This window comes from Hypomesus nipponensis, chromosome 13, assembly GCF_054491055.1.
Source record: "Hypomesus nipponensis isolate SF chromosome 13, ASM5449105v1, whole genome shotgun sequence".
NCBI lineage: Eukaryota > Metazoa > Chordata > Actinopteri > Osmeriformes > Osmeridae > Hypomesus > Hypomesus nipponensis.
Genome location: NC_140373.1, coordinates 660,513 through 683,286, shown reverse-complemented (window position 1 = coordinate 683,286; position 22,774 = coordinate 660,513). Strand labels below are relative to the sequence as shown.

General features: G+C 49.6%; 2 protein-coding genes across 2 annotated transcripts; one reads left to right on the top strand and one right to left on the bottom strand.

The window, feature by feature from the left end:
• Window positions 1-8: 8 nt before the first annotated feature.
• Window positions 9-5,878, bottom strand: pelo (pelota mRNA surveillance and ribosome rescue factor). Its single transcript, XM_084670844.1, has 13 exons — window positions 5,704-5,878; window positions 5,262-5,354; window positions 4,845-4,995; window positions 4,632-4,722; window positions 4,192-4,355; window positions 4,044-4,104; window positions 3,783-3,944; window positions 2,756-2,802; window positions 2,045-2,118; window positions 1,857-1,928; window positions 863-937; window positions 649-680; window positions 9-541 (listed from the first exon to the last, which is right to left on the bottom strand). The coding sequence occupies exons 1-13, from the start codon at window positions 5,742-5,744 to the stop codon at window positions 447-449; spliced, it is 1,158 nt and encodes a 385-aa protein (XP_084526970.1). The 5' UTR covers window positions 5,745-5,878; the 3' UTR covers window positions 9-446.
• Window positions 5,879-6,783: 905 nt separating this feature from the next.
• On the top strand, window positions 6,784-15,944 carry ppp1cab (protein phosphatase 1, catalytic subunit, alpha isozyme b). Its single transcript, XM_084669795.1, has 7 exons — window positions 6,784-7,152; window positions 8,704-8,835; window positions 9,760-9,990; window positions 13,706-13,810; window positions 14,210-14,433; window positions 14,815-14,949; window positions 15,102-15,944. Exons 1-7 carry the CDS (start codon window positions 7,098-7,100, stop codon window positions 15,195-15,197), a joined length of 978 nt encoding a protein of 325 aa, XP_084525921.1. The 5' UTR covers window positions 6,784-7,097; the 3' UTR covers window positions 15,198-15,944.
• The last annotated feature ends 6,830 nt before the right edge of the window (window positions 15,945-22,774 follow it).

The window sequence follows — 22,774 nt, the reverse complement described above, 5'->3', positions numbered from 1 at the left end:
CAGGTGTCTATGTTTCACATAGTTTTATTGCAAGAAAAACTGTATATATATACACTTGAAAGGAAATCTTTGCAAAAGCCTCATTAGAAATGAATCATGCGTGTCTGTTCAAGTTGATCTGTACTGTTATTAATCAGCCCCCTCCTGTATGTGTGTTGGGTTAGAACTTGGCACCAATATCAAACAGTGTCGTCACCCTGCACACCACACACAGCAGGTCAAATGATGAGGAGCAGATCTAGAGAGCAGAGGAAGGGGCAGAGGAAGGGACAGAGGCAGTCGGATGAGGCAGGCGAGAGAGAAGACCTCCACCCACTGGGTTCTCTGGTGGGTCGAGGTCTGGTCCTCATATGGCCCACCCTCCGAGGGGGGAGAGGAGGGAGACGGGGGGAGAGGAGGGAGACGGGGGGAGACAGGAGGAGAGGAGGGAGACAGGAGGAGAGGGGTTAGTCCTCGTCCGAGGTGCTGTCCTCCTCAGGCTCTGATAGGTCAGCGATGGGGAAGCGCAGGACGGCTGCTACACCACTCAGCTGAGTCAACTCTGAAGGGGGGGGGGGGGGGAGAGGGAGAGAGGTCACTAGGATATACTTGATCAAACCTCCATGTGCATCCAGTGTTTAATCCTAGCTGTCCTGAACAGACACTTACGTTCTCCAGAGACATGAAGACTGGAAAACATCCTGCAACAACCAACACACACACACAACAGAGGGATTAATAATAATAATAATAATAATAATAATAATAATAATGTGTTTATCAAGCAGAGCTTTGATCCAAAGTGACAGGAACAGTTGGATAAAGAGCAAAGTGTTCCAGTGTGGAGACGCTTCTGGAAGCTTCTCTTGTCCTGATGTCTCACCTGACGCCGCCTCCGTTGTCCCTGACGCTGTCCACCAGCCGCACGTACCGGCTCCTCGTAGCGACGTCCTGATGTCTGCACGACAACAACATCACTACCTCACCAAGGTTTACCGCTTAGAGCTGGAATACTATCGGTTAAACAGTGTTGCCAATTAGGCAACAATGCTGCTAGACTTTTCATCTTCCCTCATCTTAATCTAGCGTCTTTCCCCTACTTGTTGGCAATCTCCATTTTTGTTGTTGAGCAGCAGCATAACTGTAACTGTCCTTCAGTGTTGTTCTAGCTGCATCATGTAGGTACAGCCAGCGCTCTCGGATTCAACGTTTTCGTTTTGTTCATCTGGTTTTGTTCTGCTGTTGTTTGTGCTGTTATTTAAAAAATCAACCCCTTGTGATTTGTTTGTTTATGGGTCACAGACACTCATCCATTCTACATTTTTCATCTTGTCGGTAAACGGTCAAAGCTTTTTTCCCTAAATGAACATCCTTGGCACAGACAAGCTCGTCTCTCTATCTGCCCACCTGAAGAGCTCGTCTCTCTATCTGCCCACCTGAAGAGCTCGTCTCTCTCTATCTGCCCACCTGAAGAGCTCGTCTCTCTATCTGCCCACCTGAAGAGCTCGTCTCTCTATCTGCTCACCTGAAGAGCTCGTCTCTCTATCTGCCCACCTGAAGAGCTCGTCTCTCTATCTGCTCACCTGAAGAGCTCGTCTCTCTATCTGCTCACCTGAAGAGCTCGTCTCTCTATCTGCTCACCTGAAGAGCTCGTCTCTCTATCTGCCCACCTGAAGAGCTCGTCTCTCTATCTGCCCACCTGAAGAGCTCGTCTCTCTCTATCTGCCCACCTGAAGAGCTCGTCTCTCTATCTGCTCACCTGAAGAGCTTGTCTCTCTATCTGCCCACCTGAAGAGCTCGTCTCTCTATCTGCCCACCTGAAGAGCTCGTCTCTCTCTATCTGCCCACCTGAAGAGCTCGTCTCTCTATCTGCTCACCTGAAGAGCTTGTCGCTGATGAGCAGGGTGTCCACAGCCAGGGCGTCAGCGGCCTTCTCCACGTGGGCCAGCCTGCATCGTCACAGCAACACAGACCATGTCAGAGAACAGCTCTCACAGGACCCAGAACACGCCCCTCAGAAACACCCCTCACACTGTGTGTGTGTGTGTGTGTGTGTGTGACTCACCCATAGAAGGCTCTGTCCGGCTCATGCTGCAGCATCTTGTAGAAGTCCTCCAGGGCTTTCACCTCCCCTGCAGCCTGACAGAACACACACTCATTATTAGGGGAGGGGGGGGGGAATCAATTCACTTTTGAATCGCGATTCAGTTTTCTAGCGATTCACATCGATTCACAAATGTAAAAAAAAAAAAAAGTAATGTTGGCTGATTATTTTATTTTTTATAAAATAATTTTCTATCCAAAAGATTCCCACCCCTACAAATTATACAAACATAATACCACGTTCAACTCCGTGTTGAGCTGTTCTAAGCGATAGATCCATAGACCTCTCCAGTATGGAGATACAGCCATAGACCTCTCCAGTATGGAGATACAGCCATAGACCTCTCCAGTATGGAGATACATCCATAGACCTCTCCAGTATGGAGATACAGCCATAGACCTCTCCAGTATGGAGATACAGCCATAGACCTCTCCAGTATGGAGATACAGCCATAGACCTCTCCAGTATGGAGATACAGCCATAGACCTCTCCAGTATGGAGATACAGCCATAGACCTCTCCAGTATGGAGATACAGCCATAGACCTCTCCAGTATGGTATCCTTATGTGACAGGTTACACTGAGGTCTAAAGCATTTCCTTCAAACGGCCACTGCCAATGTTTCAGAAACATCCGCAGCCTGCTAACATCGTCCTTGTGGCAGGTCACCCACCTTGGTGTCTGACAGTCTGCTGGTCACACTGGGGTCAGTCAGGATCTCTACAGGACAGGACACAGTAACACTTTACACAGATAACACTTTCCTTTTCTCTTATTTTGTAAGATATATGTTCATGCTGTAATGGGCAGTTTACGTGAAGTGTGACAGGAGAGGCAGCAAGAGAGACAGACCAGAGGCAGGGCTCTGTGCCAGTGATGACATAGCGGCCCGCCTGGTCTACAACCTACCCAGACGCTCCCATGTTACCCCGCTCCTCATCTCCCTCCACTGGCTTCCCATCACGGCCCGTATCAGATTCAAGACCCTGGTATTGACCTTCCAAGCGGTGAAGGGGACTGCACCCGACTACATCAACTCTCTCCTCCAGCCTTACACCCCCACCCGCCACCTACGGTCTTCTTCTGACAACTGTCTAGTTGTAACTCATTTAAAATTATTGTACTCGCTGTGAAATATATTATTGTTGCTTACTTTCCTACAAGTACACTCTTGCACTTTTGAGGTTCATGCTGTTTAATTGTAACTTGTCTAACTACATGCTCTTATGGTTCTTCCCTTTGGCACTTATTTGGTTTTTCACAATGTATTCTTTATGTTTGGCTACCCGCAATGTTTAGGGCTATCTCGTTGTTATGATCAGTGACCTATGCAATTTTGTAAAGTTCTCTTTTGGAAGTCGCTTTGGATAAAAGCGTCTTCTAAATGAATTAATGTAAATGTAATGTAAATGATAGCAGGGTTCTGTGATGTGATGATAGCAGGGTTCTGTGATGTGATGATAGCAGGGTTCTGTGATGTGATGATAGCAGGGTTCTGTGATGTGATGATAGCAGGGTTCTGTGATGTGATGATAGCAGGGTTCTGTGATGTGATGATAGCAGGGTTCTGTGATGTGATGATAGCAGGGTTCTGTGATGTGATGATAGCAGGGTTCTGTGATGTGATGATAGCAGGGTTCTGTGATGTGATGATAGCAGGGTTCTGTGATGTGATAGTGGAGTCTCCCCGGTCTTCTTACCTTTCAGGGAGTACTTGTGTCCCGAGGAGGAGTGGACCATCATGAACTTGGGCCGGTTCTCCAGCAGCAGTTTGCAGTCCTGGCGCACAGCCTCTCGGAACAGGAAGGTCATGAACTGCTCCTTCACAAAGCCAGGACTGGCCACCAGGATGCACTTCACCACTGGGGACAGACCGGGAGGTCAGTGTGTGTGTGTGAGAGAGAGAGGCAGGGAGAAGTGTGTGTGTGAGAGGCAGAGAGAGCTCTGTGTGTGTGTGTCACCATCAAAGTTGATGTGTCTGAGGATCCCCTGCATCACAGCTTCATAGAACCTCTCCAGAGCCTGGGAAGAGATACACACACTGTCAACACGCACACACACACCCACACACACACACACCCTAAGCCCCCCCAGGGTTTGTCTCCAGACCTTGTCGTGCTGGGTGCAGCTGCCCCTCCTCTTGCGGGGGATGGTCACCTCCACCTTGGCCCTGAGCAGGGTCATGGCCGGTGTAACCAGCACAAGGTTAGCCAGCCCCTCCTGCATGACCACGGCCGCCACATCCGCCTTCTGGCTGGGGTCACACGCCTGCTCTGTGGGCAGCCAGGGGGCGGAAGGTTAGACCCAGGTACAGCACATCACTCAGTGTTATACTTCTTTAGTTGGAAGCTAAATGTCAATAATCAAAACAAACAAAACATGCTAACATTTACATTTAGTCATTTTACATTTACATTTAACTAACAAACGTTAAACCTATGCACCAAGGGCGTTACTATAGTTACCTTTTTAGTTATTATAATTGTAGAATCCTTTGTAGACTAACACTTACTAACAGTTATTGACGTGCGAACGTTCATTGAACTTACCGATCCTGTCCAGCACAACACTGTCCCACACCTTCTTAGCCAGAGTAAACTTCCTGTTTAGCTCCAGCTCTATGGTGTGATAGGCCCCCATCTGGACACACACACACACACACCATTGAACCTGCAACCTATTGATGTGCAGTCTAATTCTCTACAGCTTCACTACAGATCACATGTCAGATGTAAACGGGTGGTGTTTGAACGGTGTCAGACCTTCACATACGGGTTCTCCAAGAGGTTGGTTCCCTTCACCCTCAGCTGGCAGGCCTGGGAGTCAAAGTCGATGGTCTCCACACACACAGTGAGGGTGGTGCGGACCCTGGAGCTGCCCACACTGCCGGTGGAGGACTCCGTCTGCACCTTCCTGAGCACACACAATCACCAGGGGTCAGGGGAACTGGTCACTGCGGCGGTGTGTGTGTTAGTATGTGTGTATGTTAGTGTAGGCTGTGTGTGTGTGTGTGTTTGCACATGAAGACACACATCATAGTGACAGGCTAGACACAAGCACAATACAAACACGCAGCTGATAGTAGATAGCAGACGTGTTATGAACTGCAAGGCTTTCATTGAGCACAGTAGCACGGGACCGTACGGAGCCGTTGATCTCCCACCGGGAGACCGGCGTACCTGATGGTGGAAGCCTGCAGGCTGTCTCCGATCTGAAGCAGGTTGTAGGTGTGCCACATGTCCTCCGCTTCTTCCGGCATCAACGTCACCTGGCTGGCGGGACACAGCGTTACCGGTAGAGTGAGGGGTGACGAAGAGTGGGATCAACCGAGATGTATTCTGGAGGGTAGCTAGTCAGATCTAAACTAACCTCAGAGATCCCCACCCCCACACGGTTCAAGTAAGGATAGGCAGGGTAACTGGATAGCTAGCTATTCATTCATTCACTGTTTTAGATTGGGTTATTTTATGACATATCTAGCTATTTGAAAAACAAATTATTGTTTTTATTATCTTTATTGTTGTGTTTGAGGTTTGGCTGAATAGCTGTGCCAGATGGCAATACCAAGGCATGTGCTGGTGGGGCTAACTTGCTAGCTAACCGGTCTTAAGACTCACTTACCCGGCATTGTCTTTTTCAATATCTTTGTGAAGCAACTTCATTTTCTTTTTGGATTGTTGTGATCAAAACTAGTATTACTTGTCTACGCGATGAAATATTAATGGATTTAGCGTCATATTTATTATTTTCCGCGCATATCTCAGACTATGTTTCTGCTGTAGAATGAATCGTCCAAGTCTGGTTGGTCACGTGTACGTTGCGTCACTCCAAAACACGAGACGGCCATCTTTGGTCACTTCCGTTGGCGTCACTTCATTGCGGCAGAAAAACTGGATTTTGTTAAATGTTTTACCTCTTTGACGAGATAAATGCCATCGAGAAGGCGAAGAAATGTGAAAATGATTAAAACTTACAAAAGACTACAAGGAAATCAAATCATATTGCGTTGGTAGAGCTATGTTTTTGTAGTTTTGCTATACGTACAAGATTAGATAGCCAGCTAAATTATATTATGTATGATTTAGCCCACATTAATTATAGGAATGCGATAAAACTATTCAAATATCCCCTCTGCTGATTGTTAGCTGGTTACTATCCTGTACAAAGAAAAGAAAATACTTGTAGTCATTAGTTACGGGCACTTGAGACTTAGACATAGGCTAAAAATTGTGCATTTTGTTGAACCCGGGAACTGGAAGAGTTGGATTTTAAAGCACAGTAGTAATATTTCATGAACGTCATTATTAAATGGTTGGAACCAGCATAATTACTCAATCTTTCTGAAATTACTTTTGAAATATCCTTGAGCATCTGTGTTTACCGACTCGAAGGACCACCCATGGTGTAAATCCAATCAGATCACGAATTGCCAAAAAACGCCAATCGGCGTTTATCAGCAGTCATTGTCAGATATGAAAAGGCTACTGTATCTTGATACAGCTGTGAATCAGTGCATCATAATTTTATTACAACATTAAAAAATCATAATTGTTCAATGTTTGAATAAACATGTTTATTGTTTATTATGATGATAAAAAAGTACATGCGGACATCCAATCAGACCCTAGACCCCAGACCAATATTCAGCAAGGGGCCAATGACAGAGCGGTAAAATGTTTTCCCACATCCGCCCAACCTCGCTTTCAACCAACGCTTGAAATCTACTTTTGTCAAGGGTTGGGCGCTAGTCTGTTTAGGGAAAAGCCGAAGCCAAAAACTCGATAAATCTGTACATTGTATTTAAAAGTTGTTGACTAATGTGCTTTGTTCAAGTATTTTTAGTCAAGTCTGACATAATTTCACCCCAAACTTCAAGTATTCAATTGGTTATTTGTGGCGCAAGGTTAGCTGGCTAACGATAGCTGATTAAAACTAGCTTAGCTAACTCAGTAGCTAGTTAGGGTGGCACATTTTTGGGGGATTCTTCAAAGCCGACTGATATTTGGAAGAATATTATGGCCGAAGCCGACAAATTAAACATCGACTCCATAATTCAGCGACTTCTGGAAGGTATGATTAAACTGTTTGTTTTTACAAGATATCAAACTAACGCGCGATTTAGCTAACGTTTAGTGTGGTTGGGTTGCAGCTAGCTAGCTACCCAGGGACATGGTGAATCCAGCGCTCTGGCTCAGTCAGATTAAAAACGGTCTAGCCTCTCAGTATGCACTGGATTTCATGGAATGGAAGCACTTTGTTTGATACACCGATCGTTTTAAATACCGCTGCCAAACGATTATCATCGGGAACTAATTACTCAAGCACTTCCCCATGTCTGCTCGACTTTAGATGCCCGTTTAGCTAGCTAGCCAAATAACGTGACGAATGCAAGCATTATCTGTCAACAGCACCAGACAAGATAAGCAAACAAGCCATGGAACTGTTCCAACCCAGCAAGTATCAGCGATGCTTGAGAGTCGCAACGTTAGCCACAACCAGCATTACTCCACAGACATTGACGTTGCTCACTTATGTCTTCAATCGTAAACTAAGATAGCACTTTTCACATTTCTTATTATAAAGAGACGTAAACGTCGTGTAAAGGTCGAGCAAGAGGCGTGGTACTAGGTAGTTAACGAGCTAGACAGAAGCTAATCAGTGTTTACTCCGGAATTGCCATAGAATTAACGAGTTTTCACAATTGTTGTGTATCACCATGGGCCCTGGTCCGCCATATCCTGCATAGTCTTCATGAGGCCGTTTAGAAACACCTAGTTTACAAACATTGACCGAAGTTGGTATAACGTACATCGGAATTTAAACCAGCCTTGGTGGTAAACACAGCGCGTGCTTAAAGGTCCCATGCCATGAAAATGTAATTTTATGAGATTATTTAACATTAATATAAGTTACCCTAGCCTGCCTTTGGTCCTTCAGTGGCTAGAAATTTTCATAAGTATAAACCAAGCCCTGGGTATCTTCTCCGCCTTTGAGAATGAAGGCTCAAATGGTCGATCTGGAACCTTTTATGTCGTCAAAAGGGGAAAGGTTACCTCCCCCTTTTCTGCTTTGCATGCCCAGAGAATTTGGCACGCCAATGAGAAAATGAGCTACAACCGTGCAAGTGCGATATTGTTTTTTCCTTAGAGACATTATGGCTTGCAAAGGAGCGAAGCATGGCAGTTAGCCCCGCCTCTCTCCTCCTCATATTTAAAGCTGCAGACACAGAAATGGCACGTCCTAAGGAAAGCTCATTGTGGGACTGCTCGTAGGGGCTGTAGTTCTGCACCAAGGCTGAATTTCGGGAAAGAAACTTCAGATACAGTATTAGGGGACCATTAAGGCCTATATAAAAGCATCCAAAAAGAGTATGCCATGGGACCTTTAAGGCATAAGGGAGCTAAGCCTTTCATTTGTAATCTGCATTAGAGCAGGACAGAATGTGGTTGAGCGACTGCTGCAATTATGTTTTACTCAAAGCATGTCATGGGTCTGTTTGTGTCTTTACTGTCATATTCTGTTACAACATTTGTGGCAAATTTGCAACGACCCGAAACTAAGCATCATTTCAACAACATCTTGACAGTCTGGTCCCAGATACTGACCTCCCCTCCCCTCCAGTTAAAGGGTCCAGACCAGGGAAGAACGTCCAGCTGACGGAGAACGAGATCCGAGGTCTGTGCCTGAAGTCCAGGGAGATATTCCTGAGCCAGCCCATCCTGCTGGAGCTGGAGGCTCCGCTCAAGATCTGTGGTATGCCTCTCTCTTTCCCTCCTGCCTCTACCTCCTCCAGCCTCTCTACCCCTCCTGCCTCTCTACCCCTACTGCCTCTGTACCCCTCTTGCCTCTGTACCCCTCCAGCCTCTCTACCCCTCCTGCCTCTCTACCCCTCCAGCCTCTCTACCCCTCCAGCCTCTCTACCCCTCCAGCCTCTCTACCCCTCCAGCCTCTCTACCCCTCCTGCCTCTCTACCCCCCCTGCCTCTCTACCCCTCTTGCCTCTGTACCCCTCCAGCCTCTCTACCCCCTCCAGCCTCTCTCTTTCCCTCCTGCCTCTACCTCCTCCAGCCTCTCTACCCCCCCTGCCTCTCTACCCCTCCTGCCTCTCTACCCCCCCTGCCTCTCTACCCCTCCTGCCACTCTACCCCTTCAGCCTCTCTACCCCTCCAGCCTCTCTACCCCTCCAGCCTCTCTACCCCTCCAGCCTCTCTACCCCTCCAGCCTCTCTAACCCTCCAGCCTCTCTCTCTACCCCTCCAGCCTCTCTAACCCTCCAACCTCTCTCTCTACCCCTCCAACCTCTCTACCCCCTCCAACCTCTCTCTCTACCCTCCAGCCTCTCTAACCCTCCAACCTCTCTCTCTACCCTCCAACCTCTCTACCCCCTCCAACCTCTCTCTCAACCCCTCCAACCTCTCTACCTCCTCCAGCCTCTCTCTCAACCCCTCCAACCTCTCTACCCCCTCCAACCTCTCTCTCTACCCCTCCAACCTCTCTACCTCCTCCAGCCTCTCTCTCAACCCCCTCCAGCCTCTCTCTCTACCCTTCCAGCCTCTCTGCACTTCCAGCCTTTATCTACCCCCTCAGTGGTAGAGCATGGCGATGGGCATAGCTTAGTGGTTAGAACATTTAACAGCTGATTGAGAGGTTTTAGATTGACCCCTCCCTCCCCTCCCCAGGTGACGTCCACGGCCAGTACTATGACCTGCTGAGGCTGTTTGAGTACGGAGGCTTCCCCCCGGAGAGTAACTACCTGTTCCTGGGGGACTACGTGGACCGGGGGAAGCAGTCCCTGGAGACCATCTGTCTCCTGCTGGCCTACAAGGTCAAGTACCCTGAGAACTTCTTCCTGCTCAGGGGGAACCACGAGTGTGCCTCCATCAACAGAATATATGGCTTCTACGATGAGTGTGAGTCCTCAGACTGCTGCCTATACCAGTACCATCCACACACCAGCACACTAAGCACCTAAACACACACACACACACACACCAGCACACTAAGCACCTAAACACACACACACACACACACCAGCACACTAAGCACCTAAACACACACACACACCAGCACACTAAGCACCTAAACACACACACACACACACACACACACACCAGCACACTAAGCACCTAAACACACACACACACACACACACACACCAGCACACTAAGCACCTAAACACACACACACACACACACACCAGCACACTAAGCACCTAAACACACACACACACACACACACCAGCACAGTAAGCACCTAAACACACACACACACACACACACCAGCACAGTAAGCACCTAAACACACACACACACACACACACACACCAGCACAGTAAGCACCTAAACACACACACACACACACACACCAGCACACTAAGCACCTAAACACACACACACACACACCAGCACACTAAGCACCTAAACACACACACACACACACACACCAGCACACTAAGCACCTAAACACACACACACACACACCAGCACACTAAGCACCTAAACACACACACACACACACACCAGCACACTAAGCACCTAAACACACACACACACACACCAGCACACTAAGCACCTAAACACACACACACACACACACACACACCAGCACACTAAGCACCTAAACACACACACACACACACCAGCACACTAAGCACCTAAACACACACACACACACACACACACCAGCACACTAAGCACCTAAACACACACACACACACACCAGCACACTAAGCACCTAAACACACACACACACACACACCAGCACACTAAGCACCTAAACACACACACACACACACACACCAGCACAGTAAGCACCTAAACACACACACACACACACCAGCACAGTAAGCACCTAAACACATACACACACACCAGCACAGTAAGCACCTAAACACACACACACACACACACCAGCACAGTAAGCACCTAAACACACACACACACACCAGCACAGTAAGCACCTAAACACACACACACACACACACCAGCACAGTAAGCACCTAAACACACACACACACACACACCAGCACAGTAAGCACCTAAACACACACACACACACACACCAGCACAGTAAGCACCTAAACACACACACACACACACACACCAGCACAGTAAGCACCTAAACACACACACACACACACCAGCACAGTAAGCACCTAAACACACACACACACACACCAGCACACTAAGCACCTAAACACACACACACACACACACACACCAGCACACCAGCACAGTAAGCACCTAAACACACACACACACACACACACACACCAGCACACCAGCACACTAAGCACCTAAACACACACACACACACACACACCAGCACACTAAGCACCTAAACACACACACACACACACACACCAGCACACTAAGCACCTAAACACACACACACACACACACCAGCACACTAAGCACCTAAACACACACACACACACACACACACACACACCAGCACAGTAAGCACCTAAACACACACACACACACACACACACCAGCACAGTAAGCACCTAAACACACACACACACACACATACACCAGCACACTAAGCACCTAAACACACACATACATAATCACACAAGTAAACATAGACTCACAGAATTGATGTAAGTCCTGAAACAGTCCTCATACACATTGTCACACACTCGTATATATCCATACACATGTCCTCATATACTCACAATTACACACTCAAGTCCTTTCATATACACAAGTGCTCCTACACAATTACGCACACATGAGCACACAAACACGTACACACACGCACACATACAAGCACTCTTATCCAAAGTATTTCTGGACATAATGTTCTGCACACGCAGGCTCTCTCTCTCCTCCCTCTCTGTCCCCCCCCTCTCTGTCCCCCCCCTCTCTGTCCCCCCCTCTCTCTCCCCCCCCCTCCCTCTCCCCCCCCCCTCTCCCTCCCCCCCCTCTCTCCCCCCCCTCCTCTCTCTCTCTCCCTCCCTCCCTCTCCCCCCCCTCTCTCCCTCCTCCTCCCCCCCCCCTCTCTCCCTCCCCCCCTCTCTCTGTCCCCCCCCCTCTCTCCCCCTTTCTGTCCCCCCTCTCTCTCTCTCCCCCTCTCTCCTCTCTCCCCCTCTCTCTCCCTCCCCCCCCCCTCTCTCTCTCTCCCCCCCCCTCTCCCCCCCCCTCTCTCTCCCCCCCTCTCTCTCCCCCTCTCTCTCCCCCCTCCTCTCCCCCTCTCCTCCTCCCTCCCTCCTCCCTCCTCCCTCTCTCCCCTCTCTCCCTCTCTCCCTCCTCCCCTCCCTCCCCCCCTCTCTCTCTCTCCCTCTCTGTCCCCCCTCTCTCTCCCCTCTCTCTCTCCCTCCACCCTCTCTCTCTCTCTCCCCCCTCTCTCTCCCCCCCTCTCTCCCCTCCCCTCCCTCCCTCCTCCTCTCCTCCCTCCTCTCCCTCCCCTCCTCCCTCTCTCTCCTCCTCCCTCCCTCTCTCCCTCTCTCTCTCTCTCTCTCTCTCTCTCTCTCTCTCTCTCTCTCTCTCTCTCTCTCCCTCTCTCTCTCCCCTCTCTCCCCTCTCTCCCCCCTCTCTCTCCCCCCTCTCTCTCCTCTCTCTCCCCCCTCTCTCTCTCTTTCCCCCCTCACTGTCTGAGCCTGGCATCACCGCACCAGATCACCAATGAGTTTCTGGAACTCCATAGTTCATTTTTGACATCCAAGGGTAGCTATCAACCAAAATGCCTCTGAAGTCCCCTTACTTACCGTTAGCGCCCACAGGAACAGCAGTGTAGTTACATAATGAACTGCCAGGTAAGATAACATGTCACACTTTAGAGTCCTGAAGGAAAGTGATCCTGGGGACACACACACTTTCTGCTGTCAAAACACACAGAATTTAGCTTCCGCTAACCACCATGTGCAAGACAGGCGGATTACAAATAAAATACAAATGTATTATTACATAGCAGCACTTGAAGGAATAACCTAGTTGCATAGAAACTGTAGTTACATGTTATACTGATACTTGCTTTGGTAACACAACCCTTCACCTGCCCCTTTACAGCATCCTCTTACTGTAACACTGGACTACAACACCCATCATTACTGTAACACTGGACTACAACACCCATCATTACTGTAACATTGGACTACAACACCCATCATTACTGTAACACTGGATTACAACATCCATCATTATTGTAACACTGGACTACAACATCCATCATTATTGTAACACTGGACTACAACACCCATCATTACTGTAACACTGGACTACAACATCCATCATTATTGTAACACTGGACTACAACATCCATCATTATTGTAACACTGGACTACAACACCCATCATTATTGTAACACTGGACTACAACATCCATCATTATTGTAACACTGGACTACAACATCCATCATTATTGTAACACTGGACTACAACACCCATCATTATTGTAACACTGGACTACAACACCCATCATTGCAGCCCAACCCCCATCAGGGTCAGAGGTCACCCAGAAGTGATTGCTGTTCACCAGCCAAGCTTGTTTATAGGGTTAGGATGGTAAGCAGTGACAGGGATGTATAAAGGGCTGTACACATGAGCCTGCGTTTGATATGGAAGCTTCAGTGTAAAGGGCTGTATTGTGGGTTTAGTAGTGAATGATCTGTCGACCCCTGCAGGTAAGAGGCGCTACAACATCAAGCTGTGGAAGACCTTCACCGACTGCTTCAACTGTCTGCCAGTAGCAGCCATAGTGGATGAAAAGATCTTCTGCTGCCATGGAGGTACCTGTCTGTATGTCAGACCCTGTCTGTCTGTCTGTCTGACCCTCCCAGTCTGTCTGTCTGTCTGACCCTCCCAGTCTGTCTCTCTGACCCTCCCAGTCTGTCTGTCTGTCTGTCTGTCTGACCCTCCCAGTCTGTCTGTCTGACTGACCCTCCCAGTCTGTCTGTCTGTCTGACCCTCCCAGTCTGTCTGTCTGTCTGACCCTCCCAGTCTGTCTGTCTGTCTGACCCTCCCAGTCTGTCTGTCTGACTGACCCTCCCAGTCTGTCTGTCTGACTGACCCTCCCAGTCTGTCTGTCTGTCTGTCTGACCCTCCCAGTCTGTCTGTCTGACTGACCCTCCCAGTCTGTCTGACCCTCCCAGTCTAAGTGCAGTCCTCAGTTCTAACTCCCTCCGCAGGTCTGTCTCCAGACCTCCAGTCCATGGAGCAGGTGCGCCGGGTGATGCGGCCCACGGACGTGCCTGACCAGGGCCTGCTGTGTGACCTGCTGTGGGCCGACCCAGACAAGGACGTGCTGGGCTGGGGCGAGAACGACCGGGGGGTCTCCTTCACCTTCGGGGGCGACGTTGTCACCAAGTTCCTCCACAAGCACGACATGGACCTCATCTGCAGAGCTCACCAGGTGAGGGAGGGAGTTATCTGCTCCTGCTGGTGGTGTGAGTCTTCCTGCAGACTCACCCTCTCTGCTCCATCAGGTGGTGTGAGTCTTCCTGCAGACTCACCCTCTCTGCTCCATCAGGTGGTGTGAGTCTTCCTGCAGACTCACCCTCTCTGCTCCATCAGGTGGTGTGAGTCTTCCTGCAGACTCACCCTCTCTGCTCCTGCTGGTGGTGTGAGTCTTCCTGCAGACTCACCCTCTCTGCTCCTGCTGGTGGTGTGAGTCTTCCTGCAGACTCACCCTCTCTGCTCCTGCTGGTGGTGTGAGTCTTCCTGCAGACTCACCCTCTCTGCTCCTGCTGGTGGTGTGAGTCTTCCTGCAGACTCACCCTCTCTGCTCCATCAGGTGGTGGAGGATGGCTATGAGTTCTTCGCTAAGAGACAGCTGGTCACCCTCTTCTCTGCTCCTAACTACTGCGGGGAGTTTGACAATGCAGGCGCCATGATGAGCGTGGACGAAACGCTGATGTGCTCCTTCCAGGTAACGCCCCCAGCGAGGAATGACTCACTAACATCAAATGACTCTCCTGTGCTCAAATGACTCACTTTACAATCAAATGACTCTCCTGTGCTCAAATGACTCACTTTACAATCAAATGACTCTCCTGGAATATTTCTGTGTTCCTTCCTCAGATCCTGAAGCCGGCAGATAAGAAGCTCTTCTACGGGGGTGGGGGGGGCATGGGCTCTGGACGCCCAGTCACCCCCCCCAGGAAAGCCAAGAAATGACCCCCACATCCCCCCCTCTGCTCCCCCCCCCCTCTGCCCCCCTGCGCCCTGCTCTCACCCGCCCTCTCTACCTCTCTCTCTCCTCTCTTTCACCAAACAGCCAGAAATCAAACCGTACCCAGGGCTTTCTCCTTTTTTATCTGTAATTCTTAAACATTTAATGCTATGAAGTGTGTGTGTACATGTGTGTGTGTGTTCCTGAGAGAGCCACACCGAATGTTTGCGTTTCTGACTGCGAGTGGCCAAGCATTAATATGTGTGTACGTTATGTGTGAAGGTGAGAGATTTCTACTATCCCTTCTCTCATACCCCTCTGCCCCAGTGACAGGATGAACCCACAGGGGGTCCAGGACTGCCCCAGTGACAGGATGAACCCACAGGGGGTCCAGGACTGGGGAGGCAGGCTGGGGACAGGGGAGATAGCTGAGGTGATCGAGCAGGCTGCTCCTAGAATCTGACCATGTGTGTGTGGAGGGGAGCTAGTTTGTTTTCCCTGTCCTGTGACATGTCAAACACAGGTGTGTGTGTGTGTGTGTGTGTGTTTGAGAGTCCTCGAGCACAAGTAGCTGACTGGGTTACTTGTGAGACAGGAACACACACAGCTAATTCACAGATTCAAACAAGCCAGACCTGGAAAACCCCACACAGTTTAGGTTTGTACAGATTTGATTACTTGAAAGAGATTTTTTGTGAATTCGTTTTGTAGTCTTTCATCAAGTTGACCAATAAAGCGAGAATCTGAGTTAACTGATTTTGTGTGTGTGTGATGATTTCAAGATGTCCGCTTGGTGTGCATGTGCCCTGGTGCACACTGCATGCTAATCAGCCCACGTGCTCTTCTCTTCCTGTCAACTAGTTTGATCATCTTTCAAGGCTGAGTACGCTTCCAATACCAAACTGACCTAGAACGCAGGAAATGACACGCATATGTTCCTGATCCATCCTGGCTGTGGAGGATCCTTGGTAACCTTGGGGTTGGTGACCTGGTCAGTGGAACGCATCTCATTCTCACCAAGAACGTTCTTCTCAAGAACATGTACGTTCTTGGCGTTCTTCAGATTGATAAAAGGTCAATGAGTCACTTCCACAGGGTTTACATTTCACTGCAGAACACCAAGCAATAAATCACAATGGGGATGGGTATAGCTCAGTGGTAGAACATGGGGATGGGTATAGCTCAGTGGTAGAACATGGGGATGGGTATAGCTCAGTGGTAGAACATGGGGATGGGTATAGCTCAGTGGTAGAACATGGGGATGGGTATAGCTCAGTGGTAGAACATGGGGATGGGTATAGCTCAGTGGTAGAACATGGGGATGGGTATAGCTCAGTGGTATAGCTCAGTGGTAGAGCATGGGGATGGGTATAGCTCAGTGGTAGAACATGGGGATGGGTATAGCTCAGTGGTAGAGCATGGGGATGGGTATAGCTCAGTGGTAGAGCATGGGGATGGGTATAGCTCAGTGGTAGAACATGGGGATGGGTATAGCTCAGTGGTAGAGCATGGGGATGGGTATAGCTCAGTGGTAGAACATGGGGATGGGTATAGCTCAGTGGTAGAACATGGGGATGGGTATAGCTCAGTGGTAGAACATGGGGATGGGTATAGCTCTGTGGTAGAACATGGGGATGGGTACAGCTCAGTGGTAAGGCATTGACTGCAGGTTCAAATCATATTACTATTCAATACAAATAATGACTTATCTACTTGAATATACTACTTGATATAGATATTTCAAAACATGCTGAATAACACATTTGAGAGGATATAGCTGTCATAGTAGAATGATGACCCCTGCTTGGTGTTTATATTTGGAATCACTAGAAACATCTGAATCTGAATTGTATCTTCTCATCTCACACTTAACAGACTTTCATCCTTAGGCTTGCCTGAGGTCAAGCCCAGCCATGACCACAGGGGGGCGTGCTAGGTTGCTATAAGCCTACTTGAGGTAGTATAATGTGATAATGGTTTGTGATTGATCTCACCCAAAACTCCCAAACCCATGGATTCTAGTAAAGGGGGATGTATGTTGACAGCCTACAAACTACTGATGCACAAACAAGGATTGTTGCAGTACACAGCTGGAACACCTGTCACTGCACTGTAGCTGTGCTGGTCTACTGTACTACATCATACATCACTAACCTCCTTTTTTGCGTATCAGTTGAGATAGGGTTGAGGTGGTATATATCATGTTCTTTCTGTTCAAAGAACATAAACTCAACAGACAACGTTTAGTTTTTAGTGCAAAGACTTGTGGAATACTTTCTCGGTGGAGTCGACGTTTGTCATGACCCATGTAGGGCTCGTCTCCCTGGATATGACGGCACAGGCTTCTGTCTGGAACACAGGCTTCTGTCTGGAACACAGGCTTCTGTCTGGAACACAGGACAATATCGATCCTGTGTTCTGGCACAAACGCGTGTTGAAGAGCCGGTCTCTCGTTCACACCCTGGAGCCAGTCTATATTTATCAGAAAAGTTCCTGTTTCCTGTCGAGGTGTCTCTCAGTCTCTGTTTTCATGCATTCATCTTCCTGTCATCAGCACTGTTCCTTCACGACGCTCTGTCCATCAGTCCCTTCCTGTCTCCATCCCAATAAGGTGTCGCCCAGAGGGACTCCCAGAGAGAGTTAAGTTTAGACCGAAAAGTGACCCGTTTGACCGTGTTGCACAGTGAAACCCTCCTGTCACCTCCAGCCATGGAGAAACAGCCCTCCTCAAATAATCCCTTTATTCCATCTAGATATGTATAAGCTATAGAACATTACTAGTGTTAGAGACATACTGTGTAATAATGCTAGATATGTATAAGCTATAGAACATTACTAGTGTTAGAGACATACTGTGTAATAATGCTAGATATGTATAAGCTCGTGCGAGGTTAATATGTGTACCTCGTACTAGACCTCCAGTCTTAGTATGAGGTGTGTACTATGTAGTACCTGTAAATTAGTACGAGGTTAGCACGGGGTGTAAACTGTGGAGTAACTCCTAAGTTATGTGGTTCATCAGAGGTGACTGGGTCACTCATAAATCAAAATTATTTACTCAACTAGATTTCTTCTCTTCTAGATTCCATGCTGTCCTTATTTTCTCACGTAAAATTCCAACACAAAAACCTTCCATCTATGTTTGATCATGTAACAGAAGAGAGGCTGGGCTGGAGGAGAGGCTGGGGGAGAGGCTGGGCTGGGGGTTTCTGGGTGTTTGGCTGCTCTGGTGTGTGTGGCTGCTCTGGTGTGTGTGGCTGTCTCAGCCAGAAGTTACCACTCAGACTCTCCTGGTCTCTCTTCCTGCCTCCAGCCCTGCCTCCAGTCCTGCCTCCAGCCCTGCCTCCAGTCCTGTCTCCAGCCCTGCCTCCAGTCCTGCCTCCAGCCCTTCCTCCAGTCCTGCCTCCAGTCCTGCCTCCAGTCCTGTCTCCAGCCCTGCCTCCAGTCCTGCCTCCAGCCCTGCCTCCAGTCCTGCCTCCAGCCCTGTCTCCAGCCCTGCCTCCAGTCCTGCCTCCAGCCCTGCCTCCAGTCCTGGCTCCGGCCCTGCCTCCAGTCCTGGATGGACTTTCTAACATTTGAACTGACCTGAATGTTTCCCAGCTGTGATTAAGTTAGAGTGACGGTCATCAGATAGGTCCTGTAGCACCAGGGCTCATAACATGCTGTTCCCTGGCCCTGCAGACCACACTGGACACTGTATACAAGTATCAATATAGTGCAGCAGGGAGGTCGAGTGTGAGGGAACTCATTAACATCCCTAAGGGTTTGGTGAAAGTGTAGAAGGGATGTAAATTGTACTTTGTTTGAAGGGAAGGTGATGCCACAGAGAGATGTCTGTCCTGGAAGGATATCACGTTTTATGCTATTCTGATGTGAAAAGGCTTTAAAGCTCGTGCTGTGTCAGCGTGCTCCAGAGAGACACGCAGCTACATGACAGGACCTTTACAACAGCGGAGGCAGATCGGTCACATCTCCGAGTGTCGTTTTCCTGTTGGTTCCCGCGAGGCAGCCCCCCCAGGTGAAGGGAATGTTGTGAACAACCAAGAACTCCTCAAAGTGTGTGTGTGTGTGTGTGTGTGTGCAGGGGGGGGGGGGATTAGGTCACAGGGGGCGGTGAGGAAACGAAGGCAATGCAGGTGAACTTATTAAAATCTCCACCTATCTTTTAAGAAGAAACCACTCCGCGGCTATAGCGCGACACATGGGCCGACACCAGGGGACACATTCCAACATAAACCCCCTCAAAGCTGCGGTGGTCGTTGTGCCCGGCTACATAGTGTCAACGGACCTATTTATACCCAGGGAGTAACTCTGGATTCAGCTGTCACGTCTATTATTACAGTTAGCTAATGCTGTAACAAGCACCCTGCCAATGCCAACATTACAGCTCCAAATCTACAGCCCAGTGCCGATTAGCGCTTTACTGTCAATACAGCGAAACCGCAAGGATCTCCGCTTTATCAAGGTTATTCCATTCATAACCTTGAGTGGAGAGCTCGGTTTAAGCTCACGTTTGAATGAGTTTCATTTCTTTCATAGGGTTGTGATCCCTTGAAGAATCTACTTAGAATCCGTAAGATGTATTAAAACAGTGACTACTAACCACTTCTGATTGGGTTTCCTGTTACGGAAGAGCTGCCGAGGCGTGTTGTTGTTCGCGCTGTGTGCTGGCCTCCCTAACCGGGTCTGGACGCTGGCTGTCAGTGGATACAGGTTGTGTGTCTCTAGGAACGTCTCAGTTTTGCCAGGAGGGGAACCAGGGGGAGCCAGGTAACCCAGGCAACACAAACAACACAGACAGCGGCCCAGACAAGCTGTGAGTTTATTTATTCAGAAAACCTGTGTTTGTGAGAATGTGTTCATCCTGCTTAATATGTGAACCAAATTCCATTTGAAGCCCCCACACTCCTAGCCCCACACTCCTAGCCCCACACTCCTAGCCCCACACTCCTAGTCCCACACTCCTAGCCCCACACTCCTAGCCCCACACTCCTAGCCCCACACTCCTAGTCCCACACTCCTAGCCCCACACTCCTAGCCCCACACTCCTAGCCCCACACTCCTAGTCCCACCTTGACAGACTACAGTCCTCTCTGGTTGCCATTCAGTTTGAGTCAGCAGGTGGCGGTTGCGTAAGTTAGCTACTTGCACAGCTGCAGTGGGCTGGCAGTTATCACTCCTGCAGACCGGGAACACATATAGGACCGGGAGGGGAGGGGAGGGGAGGGGAGGAGGGGAGGGGAGGGGGGTTGAGGCAGCACATGGCACTTGGCAGGAGGGTTTGGCACGTTACTGCCGCTTTGAGATGAGGCAGGCGAGGCAGGCGAGGCAGGGAGCGTAACAGATCTGTGGGAGTCCCTGTGCGTGGCTACAGGGCCCACACATGAACCACATAGAGACCAGTGACACTACAGACAAAGAGAAGAAGAAGAAACTGTGAGGGGAGGGGAGGGGAGGGGAGGGGAGGGGAGGGGAGGGGAGGGGAGGGGAGGGGAGGGGAGGGGAGGGGAGGGGAGGGGAGGGGAGGGGGGGGGAGGGGAGGGGAGGGGAGGGGAGGGGAGGGGAGGGGAGGGGAGGGGAGGGGAGGGGAGGGGAGGGGAGGGGAGGGGAGGGGAGGGGAGGGAAATCCTATCCTTTGGGGATATTGAGTTAAATGTCACTGCAGGGCTGAGGGAGACACTGACAGCACGGCCCCTCAGAGGTCGGGCAGCACAACAGCTGACGTGAGAGAGAGGGAGAGGGAGAGGGAGAGGGAGAGGGAGAGGGAGAGGGAGAGGGAGAGGGAGAGGGAGAGGGAGAGGGAGAGGGAGAACCGGGAGAACCGGGAGAACCGGGAGTGGAAGGAGCTGTAAAAACTGGGAGAGAGAGAGAGGAGAGAGTGTGGAGAGAGAGGAGAGAGAGGAGAGAGGAGAGAGTGTGGAGAGAGAGGAGAGAGAGGAGAGAGGAGAGAGGAGAGAGTGTGGAGAGAGAGGAGAGAGAGGAGAGAGAGGAGAGAGAGGAGAGAGAGAGAGTGGAGAGAGAAGAGAGAGAGGAGAGAGAGGAGAGAGAGGAGAGAGTGTGGAGAGAGAGGAGAGAGTGTGGAGAGAGAGGAGAGAGAGGAGAGAGAGGAGAGAGAGAGTGGAGAGAGAAGAGAGAGAGGAGAGAGAAGAGAGAGAGGAGAGAGTGTGGAGAGAGAGGAGAGAGAGGAGAGAGAGGAGAGAGAGAGAGAGAGAGTGGAGAGAGAAGAGAGAGAGGAGAGAGAGAGATAGAGAGAGAGAGGAGAGAGAGGAGACAGGCACGTGCGAGGCTGCAGGTGGCATGTGCACCTTCTGCTGCGGCTCCTACAAGATCTTCAAGGATCCTCGTGAATGAATGAGATTAGCGCGACGAGGGCGTGAAGTGTAACGTGTCCTTCAAACACAGGTGCATGTACCCTCCCTGGTCACTTCACGGCTATAAATTCCCTCCTGGGGGAGAGAGCACAGTATATAAAGCCCCTGAATGCAAAATGAAGAAATACAATCTCATGTTTTGAAAAGGCGACAGCACAGTAACTACAGAATATGAACAGGAAGAGCTGCCAGTGAAGTGTGTCCCTGGTCAGAAGCCTCCTAACTACAGACATGCTGATGACCAGGACCACACAGAGGAGGCTCACTGTGGTGTCTTCATCTCACTGCTCTTCCTCCTCTCTGCTCATCCAACAGTCAGCCATCTTAGCATCTCGCTGGGGAGGGGGGGTCACTGACCTGTGTGTGTGTGTGTGTGTGTGTGTGGGGGGGGGGGGGGTAAGGGTTGGGGTTTGAGAGGGGAGGCTTGTAGGTCAAAGGTCAAAACTTGGTCACCTACAGACCAGGACACGAGAAGAGATGGGTTTTATGAATAGCTGGGAGTCTAATGGCTGAGTGGTGAGCGAGTCGGGCTAGTAATCAAAAGGTTGCAGGATCGATTCCCCGACGGGCAATATGACGTTGTGAGAAAACAGACAGATAATAAAGTTAATTCAGTGTTTTTATTAAAAAAAAAAAAATCAATATGCAACACCCATGGGACTACTGATCTCTACATCACTAAATTGCTACGTCACTTAATCGCTACGTCACTTCGTCACTAAATCACTACGTCACTAAATCGCTACGTCACTAAATCGTTACGTCACTAAATCACTACGTCACTGAATCACTACGTCACTACGTCACTAAAGCGCTACGTCGCTACGTCACTAAATCGCTACACTGCTACGTCACTAGGTTACTACGTCACTACGTCACTAAATCACTACGTCACTAAATCGCTATGTCACTAAATCACTACGACACTAAATCGCTACGTCACTAAATTGCTACGTCACTATGTCACTAAATCACTACGTCACTAAATCACTACGACACTAAATTTATACGTCACTAAATCACTATGTCGCTACGTCACTACGTCACTAAATCGCTAAATCGCTACATCGCTACGTCACTAAATCGCTACGTCGCTACGTCACTAGGTCACTACGTCACTAAATCACTATGTCACTAAATCACTACGTTGCGATGTCTCTACCCCTCCTGCCTCTCCCTCCTGAGGGGACAGGGGGGGGGGGGGGCAGGAG

Bases quoted from the DNA above. Each gene is read 5' to 3' on its own strand.
- pelo (XM_084670844.1), bottom strand. From the start codon at position 5,744: ATGAAGTTGCTTCACAAAGATATTGAAAAAGACAATGCCGG. The intron at 1,929-2,044 runs GTGAGTCACACA...GTGACGATGCAG, and splicing joins CCGGACAGAGCCTTCTATGG to GCTGGCCCACGTGGAGAAGG. The intron at 938-1,856 runs GTGAGCAGATAG...GTTGTCGTGCAG, and splicing joins ATCAGCGACAAGCTCTTCAG to ACATCAGGACGTCGCTACGA.
- ppp1cab (XM_084669795.1), top strand. From the start codon at position 7,098: ATGGCCGAAGCCGACAAATTAAACATCGACTCCATAATTCAGCGACTT. The intron at 8,836-9,759 runs GTATGCCTCTCT...TCCCCTCCCCAG, and splicing joins GGCTCCGCTCAAGATCTGTG to GTGACGTCCACGGCCAGTAC. The intron at 14,434-14,814 runs GTGAGGGAGGGA...CTGCTCCATCAG, and splicing joins TCATCTGCAGAGCTCACCAG to GTGGTGGAGGATGGCTATGA.